The sequence below is a fragment of the Candoia aspera genome, chromosome 6 (genome assembly GCF_035149785.1).
Source record: "Candoia aspera isolate rCanAsp1 chromosome 6, rCanAsp1.hap2, whole genome shotgun sequence".
NCBI lineage: Eukaryota > Metazoa > Chordata > Lepidosauria > Squamata > Boidae > Candoia > Candoia aspera.
Window position 1 is genome coordinate 91,807,282 of NC_086158.1, and position 26,335 is coordinate 91,833,616.

At 40.6% G+C, this 26,335-nt stretch overlaps 1 protein-coding gene across 4 annotated transcripts in view; it reads right to left on the minus strand.

Moving 5' to 3' along the window:
* KCNMA1 (potassium calcium-activated channel subfamily M alpha 1) overlaps positions 1-26,335 on the minus strand; it is a 542,368-nt gene that overhangs the window by 25,643 nt on the left and 490,390 nt on the right. For all 4 annotated transcript variants that reach the window (XM_063307681.1, XM_063307680.1, XM_063307683.1 and 1 more), the window contains 2 exons: positions 7,777-7,890; positions 4,518-4,648 (listed from right to left, as the gene is read on the minus strand). In XM_063307681.1, coding sequence (XP_063163751.1) covers positions 4,518-4,648; positions 7,777-7,890 — 245 coding nt within the window. The remainder of the gene's footprint in view (positions 1-4,517; positions 4,649-7,776; positions 7,891-26,335) is intronic.

Below are 26,335 nucleotides of genomic sequence, written 5' to 3' on the forward strand. Positions count from 1 at the left end.
AGGTGGAAGCTTGAAGTTTGACTGCAGGGCGCTGCAAGGAGATGAGGCTAGGCTTGGCGGTGGAAGCAAGGCAAGACTCTGCTGGAGCTACAAGGCAAGGCTCAGATCTGGGGGCAAGGCTGGGCTCGGCTGGAATGGCGAGATGAGGCTTGGATCTAGAGGCAAGGCTGGGCTTGGTACTGGCAAGACGAGGCTTGGTACCAGAGGCAAGGCTGGACTGGAGGCAAGGCTGGATCCAGCTGGAGCGCTAGGACAAGGCTTGGCTGCGGAGGCAAGACAGGACTCAGCTGGAATGGGATGCGGAGGAGATAAGTCTGCGTTGGCGGAAGGAGCTGGCACTGGTTCCACGTCAGCTACAGGCAAGGCTCTGGGTTCCGGCAAGGACTCTCCTAAAGAAGCTGTTAGCTCAGCAGATCAGTTGTCTCTGGCAGTTTGCTCCTTGCGCTGGTGCCTTTTTTATCTGATCCTTTTTGCACTGTTTCTCCTCTGTAGCCAAGTGGGCTGCCTTTTGCTTGGCTCGCTTCTCAGCTCTCCTCTCGTGAGCACTGATTGGAGGATTTGAACCTCCCTCCGGTTTCTGCCCAATCAGCGTCTCCAAATTTTCCTACTCTGCTGAGTCACTCCTGGTTTCTTTTCCCCCAATTCCCTCCGGATAAGTTTTGTTTCCCCCTTCTGGCTCAACATAGGTTTCGATTTCCCTTTGTTCAGAGTCAGAGTCAGACTCAAACCTCACAATTAGGCTGCTAAGGAATATCTATCCATGTTATCCATAGCTACCCATCCAGATCTGCACTGCTTGCTGGGAGAAAGCACTCTCCTTCACCTAAAGAGTCAAAATCAGAAGTTGGACCCTGCCTCCTTCCTCTTGGAAGAGTTGCAGTCCTGTGGTAAGCAATGCCCTTTTGAACTTCAGTAGAAAGAATGGGTCTTTGCATGCTGACAGTCCAGAACTAAGATCATTATTTTAACATCAATGACATCCCAGGAATAGATCTCTTAACAGCACCAGAAAAGTGATAGTTTATAACATATAAATCTACCGCCGAAATTTATAATGTATTTTATTATATTATCATAAATAAGTCAGACGGTGGTTTATCAGCTGGTAATCTGTTTCAACAGCAGGGGACAGCAGTATAAATCTTGTCATTTTATGGTGCCTGTCAACTAATACTTTTAAAAAGACACTAATTGATTAATGCTTTTGACTGCAAAAATCTAAATGAAGACATTTCAAGGAATCTGAAAGAAGAATTACATTCTGTGACATTTGGTAGTTCAACTCAGAAAAGACCTGCTTCTCCTGCACCATATTCCTTGCAATTCTATCTGTCCTTGGCTATATTATTCCATAGGTGGTCTTCAATGCATTTGTCTTCTCCTATATCCTCTTTGTCTTGCAATCCTAGCAATTCTCCATTGCCTGCTTTGCTTCTCACTTCAGTTACATGCTTATTTTCTATATTTACTTTAACCAACTATGGCTACATGGAACTTTCCACAGAACTCAATAAGAGAGATGTGAGTTCTGGCATTATAAAACATGACTCTTTAACTGGAGAGAAGCCCATACAAAACAAATCCCCTCCTTTCTAGACAATATTGTATCTTTGGGCCCAAATGCAGGTACTTTGTTCCAGACTTCTCTCTTGAGCACCATCTCAAGGGGATAGGTATGTTGACATTCCTATCCCAAAGGTCTTAAGTCACAAAGAAACAGGTGAAGAAGGCAAGAGAGATGAGATTATATGTATGTAGATGATTGTATTTATTCAAATGTTCATAATTTATTCATCATTCTTAAGAATAGCAAGAAACAATTGTTTCAGGGAGCAAGGAATGTTTGGGAAGCTGAGAGTGGTACAGCTGAATAAGTGAAAGTCAAAGGAAGGAATATGTTGAGTTATTAGTGCAAAAGGTTCTGAGAGGACAAGATTGTGGAAGACTGTGAAGGTAAGGACAAGAAGCTTATACAGATAGCCAGAGGAATGTTTTAGAAAATGGAATTACTTTGTCAGAATGAGAAGATGGATTATGTGCCATCTAATCAGGGCTGACTCTTAGCAACCACATAGATAGACCTTCTCCAGGTTGATCTGTCCCCAACCTGGTCCTTCAGATCTTCCAACCATGCACCCATCACTGCTGCAATTGAGTCAATCCACCTTATTGCTGGTTGTCCTCATCCTCTCTTTTATTCTACCTTTCCCAGTAGGAAAGGAAAGGAAGCTGGTCTTCTCATAATGTGTCCAAAACATGACAATCTAAGCCTAGTCATTTTTGTCTTAGTTGAGAAATTTTGTCTTAGTTGAGAACTTTTTGTCTTAGTTGAGAACTTTGGATTGATTTGTTCTGTGATCCATATGTGTCATTTTGGTTATTCACAGTATTTGCAAGAATCTTACCCAGCACCAAAGTTCAAAAGCATCAATATTCTTTTTATACTGCTTCTTCAAAGTTCAATTTTTGTTTCCAGAGAATGTCATAGGGAAAATCACGGGCTGCACAAGTCTGATTTTTTAGTTATAGATTTGTCGTAGCATCTGAGTATCTTTCCCAGGGCCTTCATTGCTGCCCTACCAAGTGCTAGTCTGGGATGTATTTCTTGACTGCTGACTCTTTTACTGTTCATAGTTGATCCTTAAAAGCAGAAGCTATCCACCACTGCAATATCTTCATCATCATTTTTAAGGTTGGGTGCTGTACCTGTTGTCACTAATTTGGTCTTCTTTATATTTAATCACATTAAATGGGCATTAGTCCCATTTTTTTCACTGTGCTCTGTGACTTTCATTACTAGAGCTTACAGATCATGTGCATTTTCAGCTATCAGAGTAGTGCCATCAGCATGGCACAGATTATTGGTCTTTTTTCCTCTGTGTTTAAAACCATGCTCATTTTCTTCCAATCTTGCCTCCCTCAATACATATTTGTATATGTTGTAATGCATATAGTTTGAATAAAGCCCTCCTTTGCCAACCTGGACCCAGTCTGTTTAACCATGTCCTGACTATGGCTTCCTGTTCTGTGTATAGGTTTCACATGAAAGCAATGAGATGTTCCCATTTTTCTAAGGACATTCCACAGTTTTAGATAGCGGACACAATCAAAGGCCATTCTATATTCAATGAAGCACATGTTGCCTTCTTTTTGATATTCTTTAGCTTTCTCAATTATCCAGCATGCATCAGCAATAATGTATCTTGTTCCTTGGCCTTCTCTAAAACCAGCTTGCACATCTGGCATTTCCTTTTCCATGAAGGGATTTAATCTGTGTTGGATACTTCTAAGTATTATTTGGCTAGCATGTGAAATTAAGGTTATTGTGTTATACTTTACACAGACTTTTAAATCTCCTTGGTATTGGTATGTAGTTTGACCTCTTCCAAGTCCCTGTTGTACTCCAGATTTGCTGGCATAAATTAGTTAGAACCTATACTGATTCTTCTTCTGTTGCTTGCCATGTTTCTGTAGATGTTCCCTCAATTCTTATAGTCTTTCAACTTTTTAATGGCCTGAGTGTTGATCTAACTTCATCTTTTAGTCACAGAAGTTCTTGTAAATGCTTAGTCACTCAGTGCATCTGAAGTGAGCTGTAGTTCATGAAAGCAGATACAGTATTTTCCTTGAAAATGGTGGGTATTATAATCAAGTTCATATTATGTACATTGGTTGGCTTTCTTTTTCTGCTTTAGCTTGACTTAGAACTTCATAATTTGTTCCACAGGCAGTCCCTGGCCATGTTTTTGCTGTTTCATCTGAGCTCTTCTACCTCCTTGCACCAATAATATAGTCAATTTGATTTCTGGGTGCTTTCTCTTGTATTGTCTATGTATATAGGCATTATTTTGGTTGTTTGAAGAATGGGTTAGCAATGAAGAATTAGAACTAAGAGACTTGTCTGGACAGCAGAGAGTGGATGATGCTAATTTGGCAGAAATCAGTTGAGAGATAATCAAAGTATGGGCAGGAATTTCTCTTAAAGAGACAAAGAGAACAGACCATAGATTGTCATAGAGGCCAATTTTCATTCCTTGCCCAAACTATATGCATTAGATAAGAACTAAAGCATGTAGGTTGTTGAGCAACATGAAATTAGCAAAATGGAATAAACTGCATCTTGTGCTGCTTAGGCTTAGGTGGCTCTAATCATGCCAAAATGAGTTGGTAGAAGAGCAAGGGCTGGAGAAACATGACACAAGTTCAAGATTTGAACAATCTTTTTACTTGTCACCTTTGAAGTTCCTCAAAGGGATATTTGGGAGGCATTCTTCCAGTGAAAAGTTGCCCATTTCCTCTAGACATTGTCTATTCCTACTTCACGTTCTTCACAGATTTCTTCTACCTGTGCTTTGGAAGGAGAAAAAGGATATGCAGAAAAGCAGGGGTCCACTACTGTGAGATGTTATCTGGGAATGGTTCCCTTTTATGCTGGCCACAGGGTGAAAGCAGAGCTATAGCTGAAACTACAGTCTTACTCTTATGATACACAGGGCAAAAAAAAGGTTGATGCTTACTGCGCTCATGAGGGAATCCAGCACACTGACCGCAAAGGCAGTTCCACATGCAAAAGGCTGTGTGAGATACAATTCTGTATCGGGGTCATCATCATCATCTTGGTCCAGAAACTGAACATTTGAATCATTTACTGAAAAGAAAATGGTAAAATATCTGTATCTATAATGGATACCAGCAGATAACTTTTATATGCTATACATGAAGAACACAGTGTCTGTATAGAAATGTATCTTGAATGCTTACATGTTAGATGGTGTACATAATGCTTCTATGTCCTATTTTCCCCACAACAAGAAGTTGTGAAGTTGGTTGGGCTGAGAGGAGGTGGCGACTTGGTCCAAAGTCACCCAGCCAGCTTCCATGCCTAACAGAGGACTAGAACTCACAGACTCCTGGTTTCTAGTCCAGCACTTTAACATTATACCAAAATTATCTAGAAGAGGTACCTGCAGTACATACATAAAGCCCTGTATTTGCATATGCTTCTTGCTATTAGCAATACTGATATATCAGGATTCAAAATTATGTGAGGAATCTAGAACTGCCCTGTTGTTTGCAAGGAGGTCAAATTCAATATATGGACCAAAGAGATGGGGTCCTGTTTTCTCCTTGGAGCACTGAAACAAGATTAAATGGGCTTGAGGTTTTTGTTCCTCCGCATTCATGTTCCTACATTTTCAAATACACACACACACACACACACTTTTTCTGGGTGCCAGGATTACAGACAATATTGTTGTTAAGTATTTCTCTGTAATATATCATATTGTCAGATGATTAACAGAGATTTTGTAATGAAAAGAAAAAGACAAAATAAGGCCAGTTAGCCGTATGAACAATCTTACAACTAAATTCTTGGCAGATATGGCTTTAAAATTAGATTCTCCATATCTTTGTCTCTTTCTCCTTTGCTGCAGTTAATTAAAAACTGAATGTGACTTACAGTAGATTAATTCAAAACAGCAATAGCTCCATCAATAAAACTGTTTAATAGTCTTTACTCAAGTATTTTAACTTATTTTAAAATTTATTTTAAAGTTTATTTTATGTACTTGAAAAACGACATTTGACATCAAGAATGTAACTGTAAGAAAAGTCTTCCATCGAGTGGTAAATGAAACCAAGACACAAATCTTTAGTAGCACTTCTATTCTATATACTACTGGCACTCCTGAAAACTAAATTGCACAGGCTGATGGAAAAACTTATGTAGAGATAATTTTGGGGCCAGGGCAAAATCTCTGAACATGTAAGTGCAGGCTTTAGCACCAGAGCTCAGTTGCTTTACCTCTATGTTCTCCTAAGGTTTATTCAAATGGCTCTCACCTAGTAAGGGGAAGGACTGGGTTAAACATTCAGAGCTTCATCACAGACATGATAATCAAAATTACAATTGGGTAAAGGGGAAAAATGCTTAGAAGCATAGTTGTTTTCATGACAGCCAACATGGAACCTCTGAATGAAAACGTCTTCCCACAAATTTGCGAACCCATCAAGTCTTAAGGGAAAGAATAATTCTTTCTTTCTTTTTTCTTCCTCAAATATTTGTCTTTCTTTTATGTGTCTGAGAACTGATAAAATGTGTCTGTCAAATTGACAGCGAGGAGGAGGAGGAGGAGGAAGAAAGAGGAGGAGGAAGAGGAAGAGAAAGAGGAGGAGAGGAGGAGGAGGAAGAGGGGGAGGAGATGATGAACTGGTGTGAAGATGCTATGGAAACAGCCAGCAGGTCAGACGAATGTGATCAAAGATTTACCGATACTGTATGTAGAGAAGAAAAATCATTAGGAAAAGGTGGAACAAGACAGTCAGTTTCAACTGGAATCAAACACATTCAAAGTAGTGCTGAGAGGGCAACTCTCTGATGCAGCCAGATAAAGAAAGGGGAAAGCCAATGATAGTAGGAACAGCAGCAGAGCAAAAAAGCAGTTGATATCAAAGAGAAAGCCTTTTCTTACCCCGTTTGGTTATCATTAGAACCTGACTCCACTGTTTTTTTTCCTGATTGAAACCAAAGGCAGAAGTTTGCCAGGTTTAGCTAATAAGTGTTGAGGAGGGGAATGGGGTTGGGGTGGGGATGGGCAGTGAGGGAGGAGAAGGCACAGAAAGAGAAAAAAATAAGGGGGTAAGAGAAATAAAGCTTAAAACTAAAGGGGAAGACAATAAAATGAGGAAAGGACCACAAATCAAGCTTGTCTTGAAACAGAATGGCTTGCAAAATCCACACAGGAAAAATGAGAATGAGTGACATTGCAGTCTTCTCCATGCTTTTATGGCAGAAATTAATAATTAATTTGTCAGCATAATCTCAAAGGGATGAACAAAGAAGACTTTCTTGGCTTTCAACATGCAGGGAGGAAGGCAAGTGGCTCTATTTCCTCTAGGTCCAAAGTGTCATGCTTCCTTTGCCACCACAATCCTAAATCTGCCTCCGAGGGCACTGTGGGGAAGAGCCAAATGCCATTCTGGGTCTTTCTGAGCCTGGACTAAGACCAGTAAAAGAGGAGAATATTCAGAGGGTCCTGCTCTAATACCGCTATTGTTATTGTTTTGATTTGCCCCAGTCATCTTTTGCTGTACGGACTCAACCCTACAAATGTGTAGGTTGCTACCAAGCGAAGGAAGAAGTAAGATTGTGATAGTGCTTTAAAAAAGGAGCTTGCTTAATATTGTGTGTGTGTGTTTCCCTCTGTATATACAGTATGTACAGTATGTGTAGGTATGTTTGTTTGTATGTATATGTGGTATTACTATCAATCGACTGCAAGAAGAAGGCCATTTCATGAAGGTTATAGACTGCCATCTACCATGCTGGTCCAGTGCAGATTGGGAGAGAGACGTTTTTGACTTCCAGACTAGGGATGAGAGAGGGTGACTGGCCCAAACTCTTCCAGTTGATTTCCATGCCTACAGGAACACTAGAACCTGGGTCTCCCTGTTCCTAGTCCATCCCTTTAACCATTACACACCACTAGTTGTTGTGTTGTTGTGTTGAGAGAGTGACTGGCCCAGAATCACCCAGTTGGCTTTCATGCTTAAGGGAACTTTACAACCTGGGTCTCCCTGCTGCTAGTCCAGCATCTTAGCCACTATATCACACTGGCTGTATGTATACGTCTGTGTGCTTGTTTACATGTGTATGTGTAGAAAAGAAGAACATTCCACACCTTAACTCAAATAAAGCATGTTTACAGGTTAGTTTCCCTAGGCTGGGGAAAACGAAAAGAAAATAGGTACGGAAAAGATCCCAAGAGGGCTTACCTAACTCAGTAATAATAGGGATATCAATTCCCGTTGTAATGGAGGGCTGACGGAGAAGGCCATGCACTGGACTCTTGTCAGGTGATGACCTGTCCATTCCTGGTGGTGAAAACCCTGTAGAGACAACAATACAAAGAAACTGAAATGTTACACTAGGACTCGTAACTCTAATTACAAAAAGATTCGGCTTGGAAGCAGCTGCATTTAAATGTGTAATAGTGGGCCTGTGGATGGAAAGAAATAAGAAGGCCAAGATTTTCTTTGTTAAGGATGAACTTGAACCACTTGCTGCCAACTTGGATCTCCCTGTCCAATAAACCCCTAAAGTTTACATTGGATCCATCCCAGGACCGAAACCTGGATGGCTTGAATTTTTTATTTTTTTAATAGTTTTCTCAGCAACAACATGGGCCTTTGTTGCCATCATCTTCTTCTGGAATGTTGTTTCAACATTTCTCTCTAGCTTACAGCTCTGGGATTTTCATGTGCTAATTAGATCCATGCCAGAGACCATGTAGAAATACCCTGCTTTGCTTTTCAAGATCAGCCAAGGTTGGCTAGGCTGATCACTGCCACCGAGCTGGGCTAAGAATTATTAGGAGCATCAAAAAGAGAAGCCTATTTTCTGAATGGGCAGCATGACGCAATACCATAAATGACATGCTTTGCAATTATTTAAATGACAACCCCTTCCACACTCAAGTTCTCTCTCACATTTACAAGTACTGTGCTAGGGATGTTATACAGTATATCAGCTTATCTCCTGAAACAAAAATTGGTAAAAACCACACATAAAACATTAAAAACATAAAAACAGAAGTTATTCAGAGGATGTTACTATATTCTATCAAAACTATGTTTTCCAAATTGGATGGTAGTAGTGCAATGAAAAGAAATAAGCTCCTATTTACTCTATGTAAACTATATGCAGCCAGGGAGTCAATCCAAACAAGACTAAAATACTGCTGCAAATGAATTTTTAAAAAGATGCCGTGCCTCTGCTTCCCCACTGGAAGGAACTCTTGCCCCTTTTCAGGATGCTTCTTCGGCTTCTAAGGCTAATCTACACCCTCTCCAAATATTAACCAGTTCTGACCCCATTTAGCTTTTCAAGATAAGCCAAGACTGGTTAGCTGCTGCCATCTAGGGTTAAACTAGCTCCCCACTTTACCAACTTATCTCTGTGCAGTGTGCACATTCAATCAGTCATGGATATCAGAAGTAGTACTTAGTTAGGAGTTTGCATCACACAAAGTAGTTGATTCGGGAGTTAATTTAATCCTGTTTAGGGCTAAATCAAAGGAACACCAAAAAGGGTGTCAACTGGTCCAATTACCCCATGGGGGTATTTGACTAGGCCAATGAACCCTTTTTGGGTGTTCCCATGGTGTACTAACCCCTCCATTTCATGGCAGTGGGGGCACTGAATAATATCTATTGTGTGTTTCTCTGTGTGTGTGTGTGTGTGTACGGGAGAGAGAGACAGAGACAGAGAGATGTGTGTCTCTTATGGTCCTGTTGTAGCCTCTGGGGCATTCTTGCGGCCAGCACTCATTTTGTATCATTCCTCCCCAAATTAAAATATAATTCAAAACCTTGTTTTAAAAATAAACTCAAAGAAGTCAGGAGCCTGGATGACATTTGCAGAGGATGCTACGTTAATCAGTGGAGAACACAAGCTGATCACAATTTATCTGCAGGATCCCTATTCCTTCTTCAGCTTATAGAGTCCTACCACAGATCCAAAAGCAAACGATTAATCCATCTGTCCATCCATTTTCTTCATTTATGTACAGTACACTTACAAGCATCAAGATATTTGTGAATATGTGGCTGTACATCTTTAAACAGGAATACAAAACACCTAACTCATGGGTTACATGTAGCACACCAGCTCCTGTTGGTGGCCTGGGAATACTTCTGGGGGGCTACGTCAATACATTAAGCCTTGCAGAGTCTTAAGATACCCAGTTTTACTACTTCATCCATCCAGCTGCATTTGCAACCCCCAAACAGATTGGGTTGCAAATGCAGCTCTCAACATGCCATACAAATGGGTCCTCAGCCCAATGGGTAATGTGCAACCCTGGTTTATGCAGGAAGGAAAAGGTGTCACGTGACTGGCTCTATTCAAGGTTCAGGGTTGAACATGACTGTTCAAGGTAATTGAAAGTACAATTAACAGTTATTTACAGTGCATTATTTTTCTTAAGAAGTATAAGGGTGTAATATCAACATATGAGTTCCCTCTACTTACTAATTCTCCCCCCTCCCCCTGATTGTTTGAAACACAGAGTCAGTAGCTCTGTAATTTTGAATTGCATATTTATTTATTTGTTTGTTTGTTTGGTTATTTATTTATCAAATTTGTCACCGCCCATCTCCTCCAACCAGAGGGACTCTGGGCGGTTTACAATACAGAACAATAAATATACAATAAAATTCTAATACAATCCCTCTAAAACAATTTCTCAGCTACCCCAGCTCATAAAATCCAGATGGCTGTGATCTCCTTCAATCATTATGTAGGATATGCTACAAAAGCATAAAGGAAAGTTTATTAAAAGGCTTGAATAAAAAGTGGCCCTGAGCAATTGCATACAAATATATGTATTTATTTAAAACATTCATGTGACATCTTTTCACTCAGAAACTGAACATTTAAGCTGCCCAGAGTCACTTGCTGAGATGGGCAGCTATAGAAATCAATCAATCAAATAAATAAATTTAAAGCAAGGTAAAAATAGACAAGGCCAGAGCCCCCTAATTCCTTAAAAATCCCCTTCAAAAGAAATCACTGCTTTCTCCTCCAAAAGCATTTATAATTCACTGCGCTAGGAGGGAATGAATGTTTATGAAAAAGTGACCTGCCTTATTTTTTTGGACTGTGTGTACGTGAGAATATTTTTCACTCTTGAGCAGAAGGATCACAAACAAGTGTGCCAGATAGCCAAATCATGTCCATCAGTTTCTTGAATGTACCACATGATCGTTCTCTTAGCATTGCATAGCGACACAACTATGGAATTCATGTCATTTGCATCATGACGTCATGCCATATGTGTTGTTACTCCCCACCACTACCACCAAGGTTGCCTATGGTGAGTAGAAATTTCCTTCTCTTGGTTCCACCAAGAGAAGCTGGTCATAAGTAGACAACCAGCAGTGGTTGTTCACAGTTCACAGTTTATTTCTAACTCTACTCAGGTTAGAAATCACAGGCTGTTATCCCACACCACCCCAGGCATAAGCTATCTAAGCGAGAAAAGTCAAAGAACCAGGGCTGCACTTCAAAAGCATGAGCCTTCCAACAGAAAGTTCCAAATTGTTTTTCTTAACAGAACCCCAAAAAGTTATGTTGTTCCTGGAAAGCTGGAATCCCATCCTTTAATACCTTCATCAAAGGAAAACCTCTCAGGCTTGGAAAAATGGTGACTGGCTACACATCAACATCAGCTGACATTACAAAAGAGGAGAAGAGGGGTTGATCTATTAAAATGCCAAACTAGGACATTAAATATAAAAGTGTTCATCAGTGGGTATTCATGCATCACTGTTCACTTGTGGTTGCAGGGGAAAAGCAGCTTTCGTTTCTCTGAACTAATCTTGCGAAGAATTAGGAATTCCCTTTAGGGGTATGTAGGAATGCTTATCTTCAGCAAAGGATTGTTACCTTGTCGTGGTGCTGGAGCTTGAGTACCTCAATGATGCCATGAGCTAAACCGTGAAGGGCCACCCAAGACGGGAAGGTCATGACAGAGAGGTCAGACTAAATGCGATCCCTGGGGAAGGTAATGGCAACCCACCCCAGTATTCTTGCCATGAAAACTAAATGGATCAGTACAACCAGAGATATGTCGGTATACCATCGGAAGATGAGACCCCCAGGTCGGAAGATGGTCAAAATGCTACTGGGGAGGAACAGAGGATGAGCTCAACTAGCCCCAGACATGATGACGCAGCTAGCTCAAAGCCGAAAGGACAGCTAGCAGCCGACAGTGCTGGTGGTGAACGGCGAATCCGATGTTCTAAGGATCAACACACCATTGGAACCTGGAATGTAAGATCTATGAGCCAGGGCAAATTGGATGTGGTTATTGGTGAGATGTCAAGATTAAAGATAGACATTTTGGGCATCAGTGGACTGAAATGGAATGGAATGGGCCACTTCACATCAAATGACCACCAGATCTACTACTGTGGACAAGAGGACCACAGAAGAAATGGAGTAGCCTTCATAATTAATAGTAAAGTGGCTAAAGCAGTGCTTGGATACAATCCAAAAAACGACAGAATGATCTCAATTCAAATTCAGGGCAAGCCATCTAACATCACAGTGATCCAAATATACGCCCCAACCACAAATGCTGAAGAAGCTGAAGTAGAGCAGTTCTATGAGGATCTGCAGCACCTACTGGACAACACACCTAAAAGAGATGTGATTTTCATCACAGGAGACTGGAATGCTAAGGTGGGCAGTCAAATGACACCTGGAATTACACGTAAGCATGGCCTGGGAGAACAAAACGAAGCAGGACATAGGCTGATAGAATTTTGCCAAGACAATTCACTCTGCATAACAAACACTCTCTTCCAACAACCTAAGAGACGGCTTTATACATGGACTTCACCAGATGGACAACACCGAAATCAGATTGACTACATCCTTTGCATCCAAAGGTGGTGGACATCTGTACAGTCGGTAAAAACAAGACCTGGAGCTGACTGTAGTTCAGATCACGAACTTCTTCTTGCACAATTTAGGATCAGACTAAAGAGATTAGGGAAGACCCACAGATCAGCTAGATATGAGCTCACTAATATTCCTAAGGAATATGCAGTGGAGGTGAAGAATAGATTTAAGGGACTGGACTTAGTAGATAGGGTCCCGGAAGAACTCTGGACAGAAGTTCGCAGCATTGTTCAGGAGGTGGCAACAAAATACATCCCAAAGAAAGAGAAAACCAAAAAGGCAAAATGGCTGTCTGCTGAGACACTAGAAGTAGCCCAAGAAAGAAGGAAAGCAAAAGGCAACAGTGATAGGGGGAGATATGCCCAATTAAATGCAAAATTCCAGAGGTTAGCCAGAAGAGATAAGGAATTATTTTTAAACAAGCAATGCGCGGAAGTGGAAGAAGACAATAGAATAGGAAGGACAAGAGACCTCTTCCAGAAAATTAGAAACATCGGAGGTAAATTCCAGGCCAAAATGGGTATGATCAAAAACAAAGATGGCAAGGACCTAACAGAAGAAGAAGAGATCAAGAAAAGGTGGCAAGAATATACAGAAGACCTGTATAGGAAGGATAACAACATCGGGGATAGCTTTGACGGTGTGGTCAGTGAGCTAGAGCCAGACATCCTGAAGAGTGAGGTTGAGTGGGCCTTAAGAAGCATTGCTAATAAGAAGGCAGCAGGAGATGATGGCATCCCAGCTGAACTGTTCAAAATCTTACAAGATGATGCTGTCAAGGTAATGCATGCTATATGCCAGCAAATTTGGAAAACACAAGAATGGCCATCAGATTGGAAAAAATCAACTTATATCCCCATACCAAAAAAGGGAAACACTAAAGAATGTTCAAACTATCGAACAGTGGCACTCATTTCACATGCCAGTAAGGTAATGCTCAAGATCCTGCAAGGTAGACTTCAGCAGTTAATGGAGCAAGAATTGCCAGATGTACAAGCTGGGTTTAGAAAAGGCAGAGGAACTAGAGACCAAATTGCCAATATCTGCTGGATAATGGAAAAAGCCAGGGAGTTTCAGAAAAACATCTATTTCTGTTTTATTGACTATTCTAAAGCCTTTGACTGTGTGGACCATAACAAATTGTGGCAAGTTCTTAGTGGTATGGGGATACCAAGTCATCTTGTATGCCTCCGGAAGAATCTGTATAACGACCAGGTAGAGACAGTAAGAACAGACCACGGAACAACGGACTGGTTTAAGATTGGGAAAGGAGTACGGCAGGGCTGTATACTCTCACCCTACCTATTCAACTTGTATGCAGAACACATCATGTGACAAGCTGGGCTTGAGGAATCCAAGGCTGGAGTTAAAATCTCTGGAAGAAACATTAACAATCTCAGATATGCAGATGATACCACTTTGACGGCTGAAAGTGAAGAGGAACTGAGGAGCCTTATGATGAAGGTGAAAGAAGAAAGTGCAAAAGCTGGCTTGCAGCTAAACCTCAAAAAAAGCAAGATTATGGCAACCAGCTTGATTGATAACTGGCAAATAGAGGGAGAAAATGTAGAAGCAGTGAAAGACTTTGTATTCCTAGGTGCAAAGATTACTGCAGATGCTGACTGCAGTCAGGAAATCAGAAGACGCTTAATCCTTGGAAGAAGAGCAATGACAAATCTCGATAAAATAGTTAAGAGCAGAGACATCACACTGACAACAAAGGCCCGCATAGTTAAAGCAATGGTGTTCCCCGTAGTAACATATGGCTGCGAGAGCTGGACCATAAGGAAGGCTGAGAGAAGGAAGATCGATGCTTTTGAACTGTGGTGTTGGAGGAAAATTCTGAGAGTGCCTTGGACTGCAAGAAGATCAAACCGGTCCATCCTCCAGGAAATCAAGCCAGACTGCTCACTTGAGGGAATGATATTAAAGGCAAAACTGAAATACTTTGGCCACATAATGAGAAGACAGGACACCCTGGAGAAGATGCTGATGCTAGGGAGAGTGGAAGGCAAAAGGAAGAGGGGCCGACCAAAGGCAAGATGGGTGGATGATATTCTAGAGGTGATGGACTTGTCCCTGGGGGAGCAGGGGGTGTCGACGACTGACAGGAAGCTCTGGCGTGGGCTGGTCCATGAAGTCACGAGTCGGAAGCGACTAAACAAATAAACAACAAAGGAATGCTTATGGGACTCATCTATGAGATGGGATGGTATTGATGGACAGAAAAAGAGAGATACATATATCACTTAGACTGAATGTTGTATTTGCCAGAGCTAATAATTTTTATAATTGCAGCCACTTCGTTAATGGAGCGCTTAAGCAGGGCTTAAGCTGTATTAAGCATTACAGACTAGTACAGAGGTGTCTGCAGGTGGGAGTGGGTGAAGAAATGAAGATGGTGGCTGTAGTCATGTGATCCACCCCTTTTTTTATATGCATCACACATGGGACACACATTTAAAAACTGTCAGGGCTTTGATTGCACAGTTATTGCTTTGTGTCCATTCAATAAGAACTAGTATGTGGCATCAGCAGATGCTGATACAGGGAACAAGGAGAATAGCTTTTACAAATATATAGCAGAAGTGCATGGAACAACCTCAAAAACTTAAGCACAGTCAGATCTTATTACCTGGGTAGGAAACTGCCAGAAAATGCAGAGTTGTAGGTAGGATTGCATCCTATAGGGTCACTAAAAAAAAGACATTATGGAGGTGTCTGTGATGCAAATGAGACTTTACACATACAAGTGTATTTTCTCATTATTTTTCTATGAACCCATGCCTTTTGTCCACAGCTAATAATTTTTATTGGGTTAGCCAGGAGCAAATTCCACAATACTGTGCTACATTTATGGGTTTACATATCACTTTCTGTGAATCAGTGGCACTCTTTTATAAAATTGCTGTTTTTAAAAAAGAGCTATATAATTGCTAAATATCATTGTTTCAACTTTCGTAGAAAGCGGAAGCTCAGAGAAAGCCAGAAAGGTGTTCCGTTCTTCAACTTTCAGAAAATTCCGCTTTGTTGCCTGCCTTTCAGGTCACAGCATAAATTTTAGATGCTGTCTGTTTTCTTCCTTCAGAAAAAAAAGTCAAGGAAGCCTAAACTGTTTTATCACAACTTTCATTTGAAATTACGAAAAACTGCAAGTGACAGCTGGGTGAATTCAGTGAATGTGAAGTTTTTGAATTTCTTCAGCTTGACAAGTAAACACCTTAAATCGCTAATGCTAGATATGCATTATACATGGCCTGTATTTTGACATCCATCATCAAATGCTGACTAGAGAAAATGCTGATTTGCACCCATAAAGCAAGAAGAAATTCAGGTCACAGAGTATTAGGAAAACAATATTTCATTACAGCATCAGAAACACGCTAAGTCATGAGATGTAAAAGCTGCGTGGGGTGTGGAAGGGTTTTCTTCTTCTTCACAGGACTTCCTTCCTTCCTTCCTTCCTTCCTTCCTTCCTTCCTTCCTTCCTTCCTTCCTTCCTTCCTTCCTTCCTTCCTTCTCTCTTTCTTCTTTTCTTTCCTTCATGCCTGCCTGCCTGCCACACTTTACTCAAAGATCCATTTTCATCTGCCTTCTCATTTCTCTACTTCTTCAGCTTCAGCGACTACAAAACTGAAAGCAGGGGACACAACTCTGTTCATACATTATGCCTGAACAAGAAATTTGAATGTGTGAAGAAGTATAAGACCTTGCTCCAGCTCCAGAGTCAAAATCTCCATGCCCTCCACCCTGATCTTCCTATGCTGGAAGATCTGCACATACTTGGATTACCGTGCTTAAAAATGGTTCATGTTCTACACTTTCTCAGGATGACTCAACATGGGAAATCTTGTATTTATACTACTGAATGGAAATAGATGAATCCTACAGACCTTCCTATTCAATGGAGAAGAATTGGGATCAGTTTAATAGTTGTTAATTCTCAGCTTTAACTCTGTGTATTATGACTCCCTTTCTGGTAATTAATTCATTAATGGTTAGCTATGGCAGCTATGGAAAATCACTATTCCCCCAGATGTTACCAACTACAATTCTCAGCAGAGAATCTAGAGCTGCACCTCCAAAACATCTGCAGATAACTCAATATCCAGTCTCACTTCCTTATTTCTGAAAAGACTTCCATGCCAGGAAAGAAAAGTGTGCATGAATATGAACCTTCTTGCTCTTTGGCCTCCAACTTACAGGGGGCATTCCTACTTCAGGCCTACTTCATTCCCTATGATCAAGGGAGCCGAAAAACAAGCTGATACGATGGATCTTATACAAAGAATTGCTTTATCTAAGATGTAAAGATTTCTAGGGCGGGTTGCATTGTTAACTCTCTAGCTCGGATAACTCTATTTCTGAGGAGAAGCAAAATTGTCTCATCTATTTAATCCTTGAGGAAACTCTTATTTTTCAAAGTACACATAATCAGATAACTAGGCTAAGAGCCATTTTTAAGTTGTATATATCTGCAATGTGATGCATATACTGTAAGAAAAAGAATTTAGCACCTGGATATTTTCAGAAACCGCTTAAAACTGCTGAAACACATTCAGATTAAAAAGTGCTGGAATATTTAGGGGATTCAGTGGTTTTGGTTCATACACGATTATCAGAAATTTTAAAAGAGAATACAGTTAAAAAAAGTTTCCCTTTTTCTATAGCTCACTGCATGCATAATTTGATCCAGGTTCTCCCTAAGTTTCGAATACTTATCCCACAAAATCTGTCACCTTACTGCTATTTCAGATATTATTCTTTGAATTGCTATTTTTTTTTAAAGAATAAACTCTCTCCCTCCCACTCTTTTCCTGACAATGTGGCCTTTAAGATACTGTTCCAGTGATCCCCTCTGCTACCATCAAGTGGATGTACTAATTTTCTCTTTGCCTCTGTTTAAAATTACTTCTGTAGTTTACTGATGGATCCAGCTGGTGAGTACAGTTTAGTAGAGAAATTAAGGGATTGTAGAAATTAAAGCATTAAAAGGTAAGCCAATGGCAAATTTAGTTTATATGGAAAACAGCAATTGCACTGTCATGGGAATGATATTTAAAGGCAGAGAAAACATCATATTTTAAAAGAATTTTAAGAGCTAGCAAAAAAATTACATACCAAAACAACATGAGACATATACCCATATATATATATATATATATATATACACACACACATACACACACACATACATACTCTAGGTCATTTATCTTCTTTAGAAAACATCTAGAAATAAATCTGGTGCTTTGGGAATGCTTCCCCCCCCACCACCATCTTGGTTTGGATTTCTAGATTTTTTCTTCTTTCTCCAGAAATATCATTACTGATTTGTTGTGCGCTTACACTACTACTGGGAGGGACGCGGTGGCGCTGCGGGTTAAACCGCTGAGCTGCCGATCGGAAGGTCGGCGGTTCGAAACCGCGTGGCGGGGTGAGCTCCCGTTGCTCGTCCCAGCTCCTGCTCACCTAGCAGTTCGAAAACATGCAAATGTGAGTAGATCAATAGGTACCGCTTCGGCGGGAAGGTAACGGCGTTCCGTGAGTCATGCTGGCCACATGACCCGGAAGTGTCTGCGGACAACGCCGGCTCTAAGGCTTAGAAACGGAGATGAGCACCGCCCCCTAGAGTCGGACACGACTGGACTTTACGTCAAGGGAAACCTTTACCTTTACTACACTACTACTACTGCCCTTCCTAACTTCTAATCAAACAGAAGGAAAACGAATATTTACCCCTTAAGTTTCCAGGATAATAACTTATTTCATTCCCCCACCGCACACCACCATTCTCTGACTTTTTAAAAATGTCAACAATATCTTCTAAAGCATTTTACTGAATAACCAAGAAAAAACAGGGTAAGGGTTTTATTCCTTTACAGACATCATTTTAAAGATAGTTATAACACTGCTTTTCTACTGAGCTTGGGGAAATGAATGTCACTGTTGCGATCGATTTATTTATTTATTTATTTATTTATTTTTCAAATTTTATCAGATTATGGGTGGATTATCTGATGAGTTTTTATGAGAGAGGCTGTATTAAATTGTGACTATTTTTGACACTGACCATTAATTGGGTAGTTCAATAGTTACTGGTTGTTACTCTATTACAGTTGATTTATTGTACTAGTTGTAAGATGCTTAGAAGATTGAAGCAGCATTGAAATTTTGCAAATAAATGAATATATCAAGGGAGCCAGGAAGCAAACTTCAAAATGAATTTGGTGCTTCCTGCTTAGGCCAAGCATTTATCAACTCTGTGTCGAACTAAACTAGTTTCAACAAAATTAGCAAAAATGGCTTAGGAGAGTTGCATAGACACATTTCTACAAAATCAATACTTTCAGGATTCCTGAACAAATGAGATAGACTGTGCCCTCAAAACAACTGGCTCAGGGATAATGGTAATCATTATGGGCTGGATGGTTGAAGTTGAAGGCCTCTATGGACCAGTCTGTAGATATCAGCCTGCTCTTTCACCACTCTTAGCATGGAACAATATAAACTCCCACAATAGTAATGGTCTTACCCAGTGCCCTATTAAGGTGTTATACACTTAAATGGCATGCTGGTAATTGTGTTGCTTTTCATGTTCAGATAGAGGTACAAAACAGTTCACCAAATGCAAAAAGTCACACTGCTAGCAATGAAATGGAGACCTTACTCTCTTTGTTTCATCAATACAAGGCACTATTACGAGCCCTCCCATACCAGCAATCATCGGCACCACTGCCTATTTCCCTTGCATTGTCCTTCTTGGACACACAACTCCCAAACATGTTAAGCTGCCCCCTACTGGGCTGAACTGTGAGTTGCAAGTTGGGAGGTAGGGGTGGGTCAGTTTCTCAGATAAAATATCCACAAACACAGGAAGAAGGTTCTGGAAGGTATATTACATCTGGTTTTGAGGCAAAGGAGGACAAAAAAAAAAGGCTTAATTTTTGTTGTGTTTCCAGTTCACAAAAAATCAGTGCTGCATTGCTGAGTAGCAGGTGTACACCTAACACATGGTGATTGTAGGGTACAATCACCATGTGTTAGGACACTATGCTGTTTATTTGGTACTCTTCTACCTCACCAAATTGATTCTGTCAAAGAACTTGAAGAATTCCATTCTGACTCCTGAGCTTCTGCAAGACTGCTAAAATCCAGACCATACCCTGATAGTATTTATCTGGTGTCAATATGTGCATCTCCGTCTCTGTCTCCATCTCCATCTCCATCTCCATCTCTATCCAACTATCTATTCTATCTATTCTATCTCTCTAATGCTGTTTTGTGATACTGTTGAGACCAGATTTTCAATATGGTGAAAATGGAAAGGTTACTATTAAAAATAAATACAAATTAGAAACACATTCCGTTTTCTCCTATTTCTTTTTCTGGGGAGAGAAAGGAGCATAGAGAAAAGCAAATTTTGAAAACCTGTGCAAAAAGGAAACCAAATTATTTTGTTAAGTAAACGTAGCGGTTTTGTTTTAACACATGATTGGCAACTGCTGAAACATAAATTACAAAAATTTCCCATTGCTGCTTATGGTGAAATTATGCAGATTAAAATTTGATTAGGTTTATTTCATGAGACTCAATTTGGACTTTTAATCTATTAAGCTCCAATAAATTAGGCATCTCAATAGCTCCCTTGAGCTGCAGCTGAAAGGACCATAGCTGTTCCCTCACGCTACACCCCCTTTTGCAATATGAGTTCCAGCAATTTCTTTAGGAGACGAAGTTACTGAAAATCCCAGGTCTCTGATTACCATTACTTCTTAACTAGAGTGTAAATGTCAGGTAAAACAAACTGTGCATTAAAACGTGGTATATTTATGTATCTTTGCACGGTTTTGATCACTTTCAGGTATGCATCCAGGAAGGCCAGGAAACATATATAGCATTAGAACTGCAACTGAGTTAATATACTCTATATCATGCACCTTCAAAATGTGTATCTCACTAGAACTTAGACTTCATAAATGTTAATTTTTTCTTAACTATAACCTCATTTCTGTGTAATACGACATTGTCATCATCATCATCATCCTCACAGAAAAGTGCAAACAGAAATACTACTGGCTTGATGAGCATGGGTCAGGTTTTCCCCCAATTGTTTCTAAATTAATGTTGGCCTACTTTGTTTTATATAGGGACACGGTGGTGCTGCGGGTTAAACCGCTGAGCTGCTGAGTTTGCCGATCGGAAGGTCGGCGGTTCGAATCCGCGTGACGGGGTGAGCTCCCATTGCTAGTCCCAGCTCCTGTCTTAACAGCCAGGAACCACGCTGAGACAAGGAACAGGTCTCTAGTGTTTTATTGTTGCTACATAACAGGGAAATCCTAACAAACTGAAGAAGCGTGGGAAAAACCCAGACATATAAACCCCAAAGGTTAAGGCGGGCCCGATCGGTGTCTCTTGGAATGGCTACCTAATTCCTCAGTGCTACGCATGCGCTTTACAGCCTGGATGGGAGCCCCCTGCTCGCCATCCTTACTCATGACAGCTCCTGCCAACCTAGCAGTTCAAAAACATGCAAATGTGAGTAGATTAATAGGTACCGCTTTGGCAGGCAGGTAATGGCGTTCCGTTTAGTCATGCTGGCCACATGACTGCGGAAGTGTCTACGGACAAACGCCAGCTCTTCGGCTTTGAAACAGAGATGAGCACCACCCCCTAGAGTCGGACACAACTGGACTTAATGTCAAGGAAAATCTTTACCTTTACCACTTTGTTTTACAGAATTGAACAGCAGTATATCTAAGCAGCACATAAGAGGAACTTTCAGTTGGAGGGCATTTTGTACACCTGCATTACAAGGAAATCCACAAAGTTTTAAACCACTTTTTCTCCTCTTTTCATAATGCTCTAGAATAAAGACCACTTTGAGTGATTTGTATGTGATAATGCTTGTTTCCATATTCCTGGAAGTCATGCCAGATCCCTTGTCTTCTCCTACAGTGGCTTTGAAAGAAACATATCCTAGCCCAGCGTTTCTCAAACTTTTTGAGGTCACCACCCCCTTAGTTGTACCAAGTTTTTTGTAATGCCCCCTATCCTGTGTGTGTGTGAATTATTAAAAAAAAAAATCTATTGCACATTTATTATTTCTTTGCAAAGAATTTGTTGGATACGTTACGTGTAACCTTCTGTTATTATAATCCTAATTGCCCCTCCTGTCACCCCCTTGCTGTCTAACACCCCCGTCACCCCCTTAATGCCTAATGCCTCTCTGAATAATTCAAATGCACCCTAGAGGATGGTATCGCCCACTTTGAGCATATTGTGGGCATTCTCAAATACGACTGCCAGAGGGTGGCACCAACATACTCACAGAATGGTTGCCAAGCTGAACATGACATGTCACAAGACACTCATTTATTGTGGCTACGCATTCTGGACCAGAAAAATCCACACAACTACTGGATGGCAACGAAGTGTAAGGGTTTGTTCATTTCCCTGCTGCTGCAAAAATCCATTTTTTTGGATTTTTGTTGCCTTAAACTATGGCAGCCTTATCATTTAGCAGAACAGAAACTGGTAAGGTTTCCTCCTACTATTGACTCCATCATGCAGCTTACCTTCATCTTTTTTCTACCTTCTAGACCAGTGTTTCTCAACCATGGCAATTTTAATGTTGAGAGTTGAAGTCCACATATCCTAAAGTAGCCAAGGTTGAGAAACTCTGGTCTATACATGTAGGGATGAGGAGGAGGAGGACTGCCTCCTCCTCATCCCAAAATTGCCGTGGTTGAGAAAAAGCTCTCTGAGGCTTACATATGGCCTAGAGACATTCTTGTAAACAAAAATAACACTAGAAGCCATTTAAAAATGAAAACGGACTTTAAAATCAGACGACTCAGCAAGGTTGCAAAGTGCAAAAAAGTATTCCTTGAACATTGGCATCCACAGACATCACCTTATTTCTCCCTACTGCAGGGAGATGCTTAATAGTAGCTCATTGGTGTTATTTGGTGTTTCGCCTTCTCTTCCTCCTTTGTTCTAAGATTGCCTGAAACCTCTGAATGCTCACAGCTGGGCATTTAGAACAATGCTGACCATGGAAAGAGCACCTAAAACTTTCAGGTCTGCCAAATCACAGTGCAAAATTGGGAAGAAGTGGAGATGCTCAAGCAGTTTGAAATCTAAACAGATTTTAGATTCTTTGGATAAGCTCTGTCAAATGGGCCCCATTCACCACCGATGTCCATCAATTGCACACATATTGGCTCTCACACGAAGCAACACAGAGAATGCAGTGCTGTGGTCCGTATGAAGGCCAAGACATATATCATTGTATAGCAAAGGCTTCCTCTCCTAGATACTTGGGTTTAGTGCATCAGTTCCTTAAGGAGATTGGTGTAAATTTGGCATTGTCAGCAGGGGCGGGCCTATTCTGGATTATTCACATGGGGAGTGCTGAAAATTCCTATACAAACCAAACTTGCAGGCTTATTAGGAGTTTGCAAAGTATTTGACTGGGTTTTCATTTGCAGAACAATCCTTGGCTTGAGAAAGCAGTAAGAGCTGTTTGACACAAAATACTTTCAGACTAATGATTTAATTACATCAGTGGAGTAGTCAGGGCTAGGCCAAGTTGAGAAATAAAACTGATTTGATTATTACTGGGCAGCTTTTCATATTCTACCTGATATTCTTCGTATATTTTTTTTTAAAAATCAGGGAAGGTAGGTAGAATACCTCTGAAAGTGGCTTGAGGGCATTCTGCTCACTGTAGGGTTTTATTGGGAAAAAAAAATCAACTTTCAAAGCATGTCCTTTTAGCAAAAACAGCAGTGAAAGATCAAAGACTGCAGATGGACAGCAAGCAAGCCTATCATAAAAATATGTGTTCTTGACAGTTGTAGCTCTCCTAGTTCAATGTTCAAAGATTGTTTGGATAAAATATATGCAAATCATATGCTTGAGTTTTCTGTACAAATTCAATGTGTCTTTAACAACTGCTACTTGCAGTTGTAATAATCATACAAGTACAGCAATTAATATGGCATAGGAAAACGTAGAAATGCATAACTCAGAATTGTTGTTTCTAAATCATACTGTAAACTCTTTAAATTGCATAGTATAGATTTTGGGTTTTTTGGTTAATCATTATCATCACTGTCATCATCATTTTTATGACTAAGTAGATAGGATTATATAATCAATATATTATAATTAAGCCTTATTTGATGTGAGAAAAACATGGAAAACTGAAATAAATGTGCTAAGTAATCATTAAAAAGCCATTTCTTGTCTTTTATATTTCTTCCTCCATCCTCAAAATTAAATAAAATAAAATAAAATAAAATAACTTCTACCTCCCAGAGATCCCCTCCAGTAAATCATACTTTATAGAACCACTGAAATGTCAGACTCATTCTACTAAAATTGTTCATAATTCCATCTTCTATCACTACTCTTTAATCTTTATGTAAACTCAGTTGTAAAATATCTTAACAAAAGGAATTTCTATCCTCCTAAATTAGCTGATGGACACCTTTCAGGTCTCCTGTATGCTGATGACATGGTTATTTTCTCACTGTCCATGATATATGAAGAAGAAAAACTGAGAATAAATTACCAAATCTTGAAAATTATGGTCCTAAACGTAATAGCTGGTTTATTAATGGTAACATAATAGAGCAAGTTAAATGCTAATTACCTGGGAATCACCTTTATTCCTCGGGGCATAGAGGCCCACACCTGGCCTGTGTACTTCAGAGACCCTAACCCTTTTATTCTCTGAAAGTAGATTCCAGATGCCTTAAAATGATCACACAGTTACCGTCTGGCACTCAGTTGGGGCCTTGTACCAACCTAACTGTAGCAGAGAAGGTGCTGTCCAAGTTTCTAAGATCAATTATGCAAGTTCCTAGATGTGTCTCCAGTGCAGCTTCAAGATTAGAATCAGGAACCTCAAGGATAGAGGCCAAGATCTGGATTGCCATGTTTAACTACTGGCTGGAATTAATGTTCACCTCAGTGGGGCTCATATCACTGACAAACAACAGTAACTTGCAGTCTACCTGGAAGACATGTAGTATCAGAGAAAAACTGGCTGTACATGGCTTCTCTAGCAAGACGGTAAAGAAAAGGGGATACGATCAGGCAAAACAAATTGTGAGGGAGAGGATTCTTGACACGGGATGGCAGAAAGATATTAGCGTGGCACCAGGGCAGCGTAAGTCTTGGAGGCTCGACTGTACCACTAAGCCAACTGATTAGAGCCAATCCTTCACCAGCATAGGCATTGCTGAGTATTTGCCCCAGCTAGGTTGGGTTCACTGCCCTCAGAGTTTTTGATGGGAAATACTGAAAGATTCCTTTCCGTGAATGCCCCTGCCCAGGTGACTGCCCCACAGAGGTTGCGTCAGGAGGTGTGACAGGTTGTGCTGTATTACCGTTTCTAAAGAGACTTACTTGATTGTGTTAATTAGGCCCCCATAAAAGAACCCCCAGGCAGAAGATGATGACTGGTGCATCTTCTTTCTCCCGGCAGAGCACAAGAACACTGGTACTCACAACATGGCCAGATTCTCTCTGGCTGCTATGAGAATGGGGCAGCCAATATTGTATAAAACAACAGCACTCCTCCCATACTCTAACAGCAACTTTAATCCCAACCCTAACCTTTTTGTCTCTCCTCCTTAACTAGCTATTTAAAAAAAAGCACTCAAAAAGTCCTTAATGATGGCTTACCACAAGGGTTCTGTCTTAGCCCCCTTTTTATTTAATCTGTATTTATTTAATCTGCCTGATACGATCTCCAGAAAGGTTGGATATGTGGATGACTGGGCTACAGGCATAAGACATCAAGCCTTTGAGACAATGGAAGCCATCTTAACATCTGACTTAGCTGCCCTGGGAACATACTTCCACAAATGGAGATTGCAGCCAAACCCTGCAAAGACAGAAATAGCTTGCTTCCACCTACGTAACAGGTTGCCGAATAGAAAACGTAATGTTCAGTTTGGAGGCACTAGACTCCAACATAATACACACCCAAAATACCTTGGGGTAACCCTAGACAGGACACTTACTTATAAGAAGCACTTAGAAAATACCGCAGCTAAACTGAGAACTAGAATTAACATTCTTCATAAGCTATGCGGTACTACATGGAGTTCTTCTGCTGACACACTGCGCAGTTTGGCTCTAGCGCTGGTCTATTCAACCGTTCCAGTGTGGCTCAATAGTGCACATGCAAGGAAGGCAGACATACAGCTCAACAGTACGATGAGGATTAACTACCATGTCCACTCCTATCCAATGGCTGCCCATCTTGAGCCATATCCCTCCTCCAGACCTCCAGCGGAAGAATGCTCTTCTCCAAGAATATAGAAGGATAGCTGATAACTCCGAGCTCCCCATACCTGGCAATATAGCAGAATTAGGAATAAACAGATTGCGATCTAGGCATCCACCTATGGCTACTGTCAGAGAATTGGCTATAAAAAATTTTCATCTCCTCGATTCCTGGAGGCAATCTTGGCAAAAAGCCTGCCCCCAGCATTGTCAAAGCCTACCCTGTATTACAATGAAGCCTCCTGCTTTTGATCAGTCACGCAGAATATGGTCAGCTATCAACAGAGTGTGCACTAATCATGGCAGGCGTGCAAATTCCCTAAATAAATCGGGTAAGATACCATCTCCAAGGTGTGACTGCAGGGCTGACAGGCAAACCGTTAAACCCATAATACGAGAATGTAAGACTAGAGCCTACGACGGGAACTTTGCTGATTTCCTGATGGCAACTGATGCTGCAAAAGTCTATATTTGTAATCTTAACATTTGTTTTTAGTTATAATTGCCCTATGACCAAACTATATTTTCTATGTACCTTTTTATATTCCTAATTTTTTTTAGTAT